Below are 12,015 nucleotides of genomic sequence, written 5' to 3' on the forward strand. Positions count from 1 at the left end.
AAAAAAATAAAATCTATGCGGTTTAAGTTGTTCATTTTACCACAGTAGACATAATTAAAGTTGTTATTAAAAAAATAATAATAAAAGTTTGTTTGAATCATCTGTCCTTAAACTGAAATGTTTGATTTTTTAAAAACTTGTGTATCATTTTCTCGGGAATACTAAAATGACACCTTACAAACGTTTCACATAAATAATTTTATAAACATTTGGTTAAAATGAGTACTTAAGCAATATTTATGCATTCTTCTAAAAATCTTGAAAATGAATTGGGAAATAATTTATGTACATTTCATTGATAGATGGCCATTATAAATAGAGGAACTATCAGGTAATTCATTTTCTTTTTAATTGAATTGCTTAGCCCATAATTAGCCCATAATTAGCCCATATTATCATATGATTATGGTGTACATGTAGTTATAAATATGCAATATCTATAGATCATTATATTCTGCATGGAAGGCAGTCAACATGCAGAAAATTAACAGGATTATATAATAATATTACCCCCATCAGTGAATTTAATCCGATGCATCCCAAAACAATGTTAGGTAACAAGAAGGATAACACTTATACAATTTCCATTATAAACAACATTACAAAGAAAGAAAACCAAAGTTGACGGACATAGGCCCATATACACATGCAAGAAAACCACTGATCATGTCAATTTTACTAGCTTAAAGCCTGAGAATGAGCCAAGATGCAACCATTTTTATCAACTTGTTTATCAACGGCAACAGATTTGAAAGATGGATCTAAAGTTCTCCAGCTTTCCCCGTTTATTTTAAAATTTTCTAAATGAAATAAATGTCATTAAAATATTTAAGCGTTCATTGTCAAGTTTTTCTTCTAATAAAATGTAATAGAATTGATTTATGCTAGCCTAATTCTATATCTGATATTGTTGCATTTAAATTGATTACTATGATTGTATCTTCTGATTAAATATAACCTGGCTTATAGTTTTAGTCTTCTGATTAAATATAACCTGGCTTATAGTTTTAGTCTCTCTGGTCATTTTTTTATAAGAATATTTACGTGCTGAAGAAAGAAAGAAAGAGTGACACGCTCATTGCCAATGGTGCGTAACAGTAACGCCACATGTGAGCTAGCAACGAAATTAACGGAGGTGTACCGAATGATCGTTTTGCAGAAAAAATGAGGTCCATCAGTCCATGAGAAAAGAAGAAATCAAGTTATTTCAGAGGGGATGCTAGGTATATCAGCGTTAGTATTTGATCAATTAGCCTATGTTTTATTTTTGTTGAATGCATACGCGTCAAATATAGGAATGGACAGCAATATTGTTTGTGTTATTGTTGTGTACTATCGACAGGTCGATGTCCATGTGCTTCAGGGATGCTCTTGAGGGATAGCGTCTCAGCTAGCCTATTTAACTATTGTGCTTGAATATGCAAACATTATCTGTATTTAGAGATGCATCTTTGACTACAAGCCTATACATAAAAAACTGCCTTGAGAAGCATTAATATCTACAATATTTTGCACTGTACATTGTTTTAAAACAGTCGTCAGACCTTTAAATAGAGTGATCTGCCCTTGGATATAAAACAGGTAAAAAAGGCCTAATCAATAGTACGTAGTGTCTGACTGAGAATATGACGGCGGTGTTTTTTAACTTTTTAGAAAATGGGCCGTAACTCAAGAACCCCTTGGCCAATAATTGTCAAATTTGTCTTAGGGTATCTTTGGCCCAAGGGCTCCTGTTGGTTCTAAAACAAGGGTTGTGACCCTTAAATAAGGGGAGATAATCAGATAAATAAAACCAAAAATACTGGTTGCAAAAAAAAAAAATTACCACCAGGCTGATTATCACCAAACTTACATACGAGAATGAAGATATGTTGAAGATAAAAAAAATTACACCCTGGGGCAAAAAAAAAAGGCACGGTCTCAAGATCACTTTAATAAAAGTAACGTTGATATTTTGCTTACTATAGGTACTAGGATAATAAAGTCTTGTCAGTTGATGCATCTTTTAGAATGTCATATTATGTTGACTCAAAAGTAGGTCATGGTGACCCACTTTCCGAATTTTGCAGCCATTGGTTTTTCAAACTGATTTGGAGGCATATTTTGGATACTTTAAGGCCTATGATCATCAAACGTTGTCAGTTGATGCACTAGCTATATATATAGAGGGGGTAGACTTTTTCGATATTTGGCTAATTTAGCAACTTATTAATAAAATTCAGGTGCCTGTGGTTGATGCATCTTAGGTTTTCAGACAACATAAACTTAGAGTAGGTCACCTTGGCCTAATTTTTGAATTTATGGCTTATCTTTTCTGTAACATCTTAGGCCATTTTTTCAGATACTGAGAGGTTTAGAATCATTTAACATTTTAAGTTGATGCATCTTGGGGCCTTAAGGAGGTTGGATTCTGTTATCAAAAGTTTTGAGAATTTTTAATCAAGTAAACTTCATCTTGTATATTTTAAGAATCTACACACATATAGCTTAGATAAAAATCAGAACAAAAAAGGGGTTAATGTGCATCTTTTGGCGCTACGTAGCATAAAATATGACGTCTTTGCACTGTCTAACACATAAATCTATTTTTCAAAGTTTTTCCTCTAATATTCTCTGTTTTGTATCCAAATGTATTATCTATAGGAACAAACAAGTTGCCTTCTTTCATGCAACCAAATGGAAGAATACTTTGAAAGCTCTGAGGGGAAAACTTGAAGACAAGGTCATTTGCAGCTGTAAAAGGAAAGGAGAAATGCACGAAGAAAACATATGGCTGGACCGGGAATCGAAACCGGGACCCCTGCATTACTAGTCAGGTGCTCCAACCACTGAGCTATCCAGGCGGAAACCCACAGTCCATAAAGCCCGAACTTCTGCATTCCTCCCTCCTTAAACAGTCTTCGACCTCGAAGACACAAGTTCTAGAGCCCTGTCAGGAATTACTAATTTAAACATACACTGTAACCTGAGCAAGGCCCCCCACACTGGCCACCAAATGTAGTAGGAAAGGAGAAATGCACGAAGAAAACATATGGCTGGACCGGGAATCAAACCTGGGACCCCTGCATTACTAGTCTAGTCAGGTGCTCTAACCACTGAGCTATCCAGGCCGAAACCCACGGTCCGTAAAGCCCGAATTTCTACACAGCAATTAACTATTTATTCACTATCTGTATCAAGAATTTAGATATTTGTATTTTTGTATCCATGTCGAATAGAAAATTTATATAAAACCGTTTTCATTGCAATGTCATAACTAGAAAGCGTGTACATGTATGCCCTGAAGGTAAAATTGATAAAAATCTTTGCAGGCCTGATTATTCTCAATGGTACATAATTCCTTTTTAATTATTTTATTGGGATTTAAGTCTGGATTTACTGCATCATGTAAGTTTCAAATGGATTAAAATATTTGAACCAAACATATTTCATAAAGTAATACCCTATAATTTTGTAAGCTTTCTTCAAACTTATTATATTCATTAATAAAATTTAGATATGGCAATATACAAATGCATGGCTACTGTAATTTTATTTTCAAACATCTGTAATATAGAAGTACCAATTATCATAAAGCTTGCTTTAGAGGGCCATCCATAATGAAGTTTTATTTTTATTTTGCAGAGTATCGGTAAATAATTTGGTATGCCTGTACTGCAGTAAAAGCTGAGAACACCACAATGATGTCCAAGAAAGAATTATGTAGCCTTTATTCTGTTTTTGTGGGGCACCTGTCTCTCTCTGTTACAAAAGTAAGTAGGGGAAATGTTTGCTGAAAAACAAGTGTCATTTATTGCTGAAAAGATTGAAATGAAATGTTTAATGCAAATAATGTTAAAAATAAGTAGTCCTTTTAAAGCAGTGTTTGAAAGAACCTTGCACCTGACTGCCGGCTTACTGCGATGCACAATTTTTTTTGCAAGTGAAGAGATTTACATGTCATTGCCAGAGTTGACATATAATAATTTTATAATTTTATGCAGTCATTGTGACTAGTATTGATTACTTAACTTAATTAAAATTATTTTTGACATTCACTAATCATTGGTTGTTTTTTTTCTCACAGACAGACCTTGTAGATCTATTTTCTGGATGTGGTGAAATAGAAGACGTTTTCATCTGTGACAATAACTCATCATCTCCATATCTATATGGGTAAGATAGAACAATTTCCTCATGAAGAATTGTTTTTTAAAAATATTCAAGCACATGAAAAACAAATTTTTACATCAATAGAAATTTAACAAGAAAAATACATGCATTTTTTTCAGTTTTGTCCGCTTCAGAGATATTGAATCAGTTTACAAATCTGTAAAAACTCTGCACAGATGGCCACTAAAGGGAAACAAAATCGTGGTAGATATCGCTAAAGACACAGGAGATCGAATAAAAAAAGGTAAAAAGACGGTTATAACATTGTACATATAACTTAAAAGTACTTATTATTTTGTACTGTAAACCAACTATATTAAATCTTCATTTTTACTCCATCAGCAACAATTAATTTTGTTAAGTTGTGGAAAATTCAATAGAAATATTCATAAGTATTGCATTTAATTTTTACTTTGAAAAGAAGGTTTCAGAGGCTATTTTTGCTGATGAATAAAAATTTATTTACAGTACATGTAATTTAAACAAATGCATGGTATCTTTGATTCATTTGACTCAATTTTCAAACCTTGAAATTAACAGTTTAGTGTTTCTCTGTTATCTTGATATTATTGAAATTTTTAGAGAGAATTTAGAAAGATATTGAGAATTAAGATTACTGTAATCCACATTTCTCTGTAATTTTTCAGGAGGTGATACATTTATAAATGTCAACAAACTGATGTCAACTCCCTCCCCCAGTGCCCCTCTTGTTAAGGAGCATCCCCCCTCTGTGGCCTCATCCAACATCATCCAGGACGTCATGCATCTTGGTCGTCTCAAAGAATGTTATGCCTCTTTGGCAATGGAAGCCAAATACAATGTTGGTTCATGTAAGTTTCCAAAATATTGTGGTAACTTCACACACAAAAAACCCCAAAAAACACTCATTAAATTACCATTATCTTTCTGCAAACACATATGAATGGAATTACATATTGTATTTATACATTGTACACGTGTACATATGATGTTGGAGAGAAGATTATAGACTCAAAAATGTTTTCTCTTATGTTTTGAATCATTACATTAAAGAGCAAATCAGTAATCTTGATTTATAAGTTTTACTTGCATGAAGATTATTCTATAAGCTGGTTCATTTTTTCAGCCTGAATTTTCTTTTCTTTGAATTTAATCATTCAGACTCAGACTTCTGAATTTTTCAAATTTATGAATACATATAATTAATATTAGCTTACTAAAGAAAGGGAGGTGTGAGTATGGTATTTAGCAATTTTTCGATTCCCTAATGTTATTGAGGGACAAAAAAAAAAATCACAAAAACTAGCTGTTATGGATATTACTGGTACATTTGAATTTTGGTAGTTTGGTAGAACTTTGATATCCCAGATACTGTGGATATGTTGAATTGATTTGGAAGTCCAAACAAACTTATCTTCATCTATTTTAACTTTGATATTTTGAAGATTTCTCTTGATCCTCTCAAGTCAGAGAAAAAGATGTTGGGCTGTATTTGAGAAGGATGTCCTTCTTCCTTTTTCAGTCGCTGATAAGAAAACAGTCAGCATTACTGACATGGAAACCTTTATGGAGGATGTTGAGCAGGCTAGTGCAGCGAAATCAGCGACGTATGAGGGAAAAATCCAGAAAACTGTGTCACCGGAATTGGTGAACCAGGCTCTTCTAAATAGGTAAAAATATTGTATTTCATTTGTATTTTACAAGTGAAAGAAAAAACAGCTCTCCAACACTCAGACTAAAAATTTCAGGGAAAATGTGTTGATATTCTCTGAAGTAGTAGAAAGAACATCGTCAGAATCCCACAACTGATTACGCTTCGTTTCTCTCTCCATAGGGAGGAACAAAGTGTAATCAGCCGTGTGTTTCCAATGATGTAGAGAGAAAGGAAACTTACGAAGTGATCACGAAGTCTTCTTTGTTCTGACAATTACTTCCATTGGAAAATTGTAACAAGCCTACAGACAACTGGGAAAGTTTTTTTTATGTTTAGAATAAATCATTTGTTCTGGTGATTTTTGTCCTCTTACAATAGTTCTAGTGAACTGAAAAGTGAAAATACGAGTTTGTTATTCTTATGTCAGTTCCCATTTATGGATTCAGGGATTTTCCACTGCCCCGTGTTGGGCCGAATATGGGCCCCATTCCCAATTGCAAAATCACTCCATTTTTCCCAAAAATGAACAGCCTGTGTTTATTTTTTTTAAAAATTCATGTAAAACATACATGTTTACAAACCTCAACATGTAAACTCTTAATGAAATGAACATAATTTTTGGAGACTTGGCTAAAACTTTATAATAATGGATCTATTTTCTGAAGTAAAGTTCTGAAAAATAAAGTAAAAAATCAGTTTTAACTATCATAAGTGTTCAATTATTGAAATACATCTTGCTATAAAATTTCCCAACAAGTTGTAAAATGTTGTAAAATTCCCAATGGTAAGGGCCTGGGCCCCATTCCCAAAATGGGGTGGAAAATCCCTGATCAGATTGAAAGAAAGTTTTTTATATTTCATTACAGTGATGATTTAGATCCTGCTTTTGGAATGAATCGAGCCAACCATTTCCTGTCTTCGTTGAAGGTAGTCATGGGAAATATGGCCTCATTTCTGAAAGATCATGATTTAATGTCCTCGGAGACAGCAGAGCTGGTGAACCTCTGTGCTGGGGAGAGTGAGGAAAAATACTCAGATGAGAGTAGTCATGCCTCCACTAAAGATAGAAAGATTTACAGGAACTCCGCATTGAAAGAGAGGCTGAAACAACCAGAGACTTCCGACAGTGAAATTTCTCCCGTATATGAACCTGTGTCTGTTTCTGACCAGAAGAGGAGCTTTGAGGAATCTGCAGGGAACACCAGTAGGTGTTCAGAATCTGAACTTGTTCATTCAAACCAAGGTAGATGTTTACCAATCGAACCACATGAATTTGCTGATGATGAAATGAGTCAAAGTAATGTCAATGAATCAGATGATAGGATTTATGATGAGGGTGAAGAAGTAGCAGAGACCATAACAAAAGGACATGTGGATTGTCAAGAGTATGAGATGCTCTCAAAAGATGAAAATTCTGAGGAAGTTGATGATGTCTTTAGCTTAGTCAGTTTTAAATCAAGAGATGGTGACTTAAAAACCAAGAAGTCTGCGATCAGTTTAGGCTCAAGCCCTGGAAAAAGGATTGAAAGTAAAGAGGACCAGAAATTATCTTCAACCAGCAGTTTGTCATCTCATTCAACTGCCTCAGAAGGTTCAAAATTGCCATCATTTACAACTACTTCAGAGAGTGCAAAACAACCACCTTATTCAACCGCTTCAGAAAGTACAAAGTTATCAAATGACTTCAGGCCAAAATCTCCAGTGTCACCTGATATAGCAATCATCTCATCAGCTCTTCATTCCAAGAAACCACAGACTATTTTGAAAACAAAACCAGTTGCAGATCAACAAGGAAAAGCCAGCACCTTTGTTCACTCAAAATCATCACCTAGCCTTGGGACATCATTTATGAAGACATCACCAACTTTCATTTCATCCAGTCTGAAGAAGGTGCCATCTCCACCTAGAATGTCATCAGGGCCTCATTCAAATTCACCACCTAATATTCCATTGTTAAAACAGTTTCCCAGTGCATCTGCTCACTTAAAATCATCCCCTACTATAGGATCATCTTATCCCACTACGTTAACCAGTGCCAATTCATCAAGTGTTCAAAAACTCCCATCTCCACCATTTCCATCACATGTTCTGCATTCAAAATCACCTCAAACTAACAGAGATTCAGTGCATGACTTGGATTCATCTCCAAAGGAAATGCCTGTATATCCTGAAACTAAAACTTATCAAACACCTACCATTGATTACAAAATTTGTGAACATGATGCAGAAGTTTTAAGCGATGAGGATTCTTGTGAGAAAGACAAAATAGAAGCTCAATCAAAAGAACATGTAAAGTCTGCCAAGATTGAGACAATTTCAGAAAAGGAGAGTTTTGATGAGGTTGACGAAGACTTAATCTCGGTTACTTTTGAACTAGAGATAAAAGATGATGATGGACTTGAAGGAAAAGTCAATGAAAATGAAAATCCTTTGGAAAGTGGAATTTCTGCAACAGACCAAGAAAGCAGCCATGGTGGAGAGGACCTTAAATCATCTTCAGCCAGCAGTTTATCATCTTATTCATTAGTGAATGCTAAGCTGTCAAGGTCAAATTACTACAGACCATTTTCTCCAGTGTCCTCTGATATGTCACTCAGCATGTCTTCATCAGAACCAATATTCGAGTCACAAACAGGTATCAAAGGATTAAGGCAGTCTGATTCAACTACTAGCCATGTGACATCTCAGCCTAATATGTCATCAACTGTCCTTCCAACTAGTTCTTTAGAAATGCCATCTCCCTCAAGTGTTTCATCTGCTGATCATACAAACTCAAGGTCATCATCAAACAGCTATCATTCAGGACATAGCTCAAATGCATCTACAACTGAAATTCCAGTTCAATGTGAATTTGAAACGATTAATACACCCATTCAACATGAGAAGTTTCATGAAAGTATCTCAGACTCGGAAGCAAGGAGTTCTCAAAAATCCAAACCATCCCAGAGCTTAAATTCAGATATTTCTGACAATGAAGCTCAAGTGTCCCCAGTCACAAGTCCCAGATTTGGAGAGACTCAGAAACTGGACCTTGGTGAGTTATTTGGATTATGTAATGGTCAGAAACAGGAAGTGGTGGCAGAGAAAGTGAGCTTGGATCAGATTTTCAGTATGTGCAATGGACAGACGGTAAATTTATCACATGGCACAGACTTCGGCTTGCAGGCTACAGGAGAACCCAAGGAAAAACCTGATCCTAATGGCGTGCAGAAGGAGGATTTTCAGAAGTACTTTGAATTGGGTAAGTTCAATGTTTATCACATTTCGACTACAAATATTGATTGTGATATTCATGCAATAATAATCATGTATCATTCAAAGTATTTCCTTATTTTTTCTACAGTCAAACTGGGAAGAGGAAGAGGTTCTAGCTCACTGTTAAATACTACTAGATAAGATAAGCCAGGTGCAGAAGAAGTTTTCTCAAGGTGTGTACATAAAGACTGGAATTACCATCGGTAGATTCCATAGCATTCAGAAAGAATCCATTGAATTTTATTGGATCTGATCATTTTGCAGTAGGGGAACAATTTTATTCCATGTTATCTCCAATGGTTAAAATTTATTTAATAATGTCTGCATACTTTGCATTGCTATGGAAAGTGCACAGTCTGAAAGGTTTTATTTTTTAACCTAGGCCTGTTTGTATTAATGGTGTGCTCTTCATTCTGTATTATTTTACAAAAAAGAATGAATCTTTGATTTACAATCATTTATGCATAATTTTCATTGCATATTGTACGTATAAAAGTTATGGTGATTTTATATATACGGTACAGCATTTTTACTGGTCTTACATGTATCTTACAAGCATTTTTGAATTCAGAAAAAAAAGTAGCACCTTAAAATTTCTAAATTTTTCCATAAAAGGTTAAAGATAGTAATTTACATATTGTTTTTATATTTGTTTATATTAAAATTTATACACTATAATATTAAGATCTCTTTGTTTTAAAATTTTATTGAAAGATAGATCTTAATTTTCATATTGATACATGTTTTTGTTATGTATCACTGACAATAGTATTAATAGAGCCTTGTGTACTGTGAACCATGTCATTGCTTATGGGACCAATATATGTGATATTCATGCATCATCACCCTCATCCATAATTTTACTTTCCATCAAACTATAACTTTTTTAGACACTGTGGTTAGGCCATAATAAAAATATTCCTAGATTCTCATCCCCGCCCGCCCCAATTTTATACCCCTGCCTCGATTTTTTTTATTTCTGTTTTTCTTCGTCTTAATTCTGATCGTGATCAGTATTCATCACCATTCTACTTTCGTTTTAAATCCCGCGAAAGTCGACATGATTTTGACAGCTGAAAAGATGGTAATCGCTGTAATACATGCGTATATATTTTAAACAAGGGTCATTGGTTGAAAAGGATTGGTGATGATGTGAAGAAAGAGATTAATTGAACCTTTACTATGACTTTTATTCGGGTATTGTAGATAAAATTACACCGATTGACCAGGTCAATAAAAAATCTGCAAAATTGAAAAAATTAAAATTAAAAAATAAAAGCCGGCCGCCCACCTCGATTTTTACAAAAATTCGGATGAGAATCTAGCAATTTATTTATTATGGCCTTAATTGAATTTCCTATATATTCTTATGATTATGAGTTGTCGTAATTCATTTCAAATTGCTACAAGGGTAACAATTTCAAAGACAAATATTATGCTACAGTCCCTGAAACGTTTTACTTTCCCACCTGAACGGTGAACGAATGCTGAACAAACGTTGAATGAACGCAGAGCAAACGGTGAGTGAACGATGTGCGAACGTTGAATGCAAGTTGGTGAAACGATGTGTGAACGGTGAGTGAATGCAGAACGCGAACGAAGCGCGAGCGCAAAGTGAACGGTGAACGCAAGATGAACAATTTATTCGGAATGCCTTCGATCTTTTCCTTCCATTGAAATTCTAATTTCAGGTGCTTTAATATAAATAAACGATAAATAAATACATATAGAAATAAATAGATAAATAAATAAATAATAAAAACTTTTTTTTTTCTGTACATATATGTACCAATGTTTTATTTTATAACACGATTTTAGTTGCCGTAAAACGTGTATTTGTTACTGAACGCGTGTAGTTTAAATATGAAATTAATCTATTTATATAGTTAATATGCTTATTCTTTTCACTAATAAAATAATACAGACTTTAGAAGATAAAACTATTACTTATAGAATGAATTGTTTACATTGTACCCGGTTGAAGCAACCATACATGTATTTCCGTGCTAAGGCGATTCTGAGAAAAATAACAGCCTTTTTTTTTCTTTTTTTTTTTAATTCACAATTGTCTGTTGACATATTGCATAAGTACACTCATATTTTAAAATTCTTATGCAAAATATTAGATATTTCTGTGTCTTTTTGTATTATTTTATGATGATAATTTTAGCTAACTTCTACATGTATCTGTAGATATTTCCCAGCCATGATTATACTCGGTCAAGACGATGGAAAGAGGCATTCAAATTATTGCTAGCGCTCTCGAGCACTAGCAACTACGTTAGTCCAAAGTCCTTGAATACGCATGCTCGACTTCACGATGGTGCATTCTGGGAAAACGATGAAAACTACTATAGATAATCCATACGATAACAATTTCGTTGTATCATGTTGTAGCATTAAATAACTATGTTTATTTATTGTACAGCTAACAGTTTAAAGATAACTACATATTTGTAATACTTCAAATTTTTCGGGGTTTTTTTCTGACGGAAAAGCCCGAGTCATTATCTGATTATTCTAAACAAAGACAAGGTTTTTAAACTTCTAAGCAAACCAAAGGTAGACTCTAATTTCTGATTGGTCAATATTCAGCCAATCTTACAAATTCCAGAAACAAGAATTTACACTAAAAATAACTAATTAATCAATCCATTATTTATATAAAATAAAATTCTGATGTGTATGACTTTATACCTAACGGTTTTTGACAAAGATGACCGAAAGGACCAATTAAGCTTCTTCACATCTTCAAATTCGGAACTCTCTGGATTTCTTTATACAACATACACTTTGAGTTATTTTTCTATATTCCTTATAACTCCCCTGTATTAATTTTTCTTTGCTACAAGAGTACATTGCCAAGAAATTCTATTCTTAAACCAGCTCATACAATGCCTCAATCGGCATCTTCACCATATCATATGAGAGTCTCCCGCCTCTCCAGTGAAGGTCATAAAATTTTCCGTTGCGCC

At 34.0% G+C, this 12,015-nt stretch overlaps 1 protein-coding gene across 1 annotated transcript; it reads left to right on the top strand.

Annotated features, from left to right (window-relative positions):
* The first annotated feature begins 1,147 nt into the window (after window positions 1–1,147).
* LOC134231638 (mucin-4-like) lies at window positions 1,148–9,922 on the top strand. Its single transcript, XM_062713620.1, has 8 exons — window positions 1,148–1,223; window positions 3,625–3,752; window positions 4,067–4,155; window positions 4,272–4,396; window positions 4,800–4,982; window positions 5,654–5,801; window positions 6,652–9,026; window positions 9,129–9,922. The coding sequence occupies exons 2-8, from the start codon at window positions 3,681–3,683 to the stop codon at window positions 9,179–9,181; spliced, it is 3,045 nt and encodes a 1,014-aa protein (XP_062569604.1). The 5' UTR covers window positions 1,148–1,223; window positions 3,625–3,680; the 3' UTR covers window positions 9,182–9,922.
* The last annotated feature ends 2,093 nt before the right edge of the window (window positions 9,923–12,015 follow it).

The sequence above is a fragment of the Saccostrea cucullata genome, unplaced genomic scaffold, assembly GCF_032062105.1.
Source record: "Saccostrea cucullata isolate Sc308-1 unplaced genomic scaffold, CSIRO_AGI_Scuc_v1 ctg89, whole genome shotgun sequence".
Lineage (NCBI taxonomy): Eukaryota > Metazoa > Mollusca > Bivalvia > Ostreida > Ostreidae > Saccostrea > Saccostrea cuccullata.

Bases quoted from the DNA above. Each gene is read 5' to 3' on its own strand.
- LOC134231638 (XM_062713620.1), top strand. From the start codon at position 3,681: ATGATGTCCAAGAAAGAATTATGTAGCCTTTATTCTGTTTTTGTGGGG. The intron at 4,156-4,271 runs GTAAGATAGAAC...CATTTTTTTCAG, and splicing joins TCATCTCCATATCTATATGG to TTTTGTCCGCTTCAGAGATA. The intron at 5,802-6,651 runs GTAAAAATATTG...ATTTCATTACAG, and splicing joins AACCAGGCTCTTCTAAATAG to TGATGATTTAGATCCTGCTT.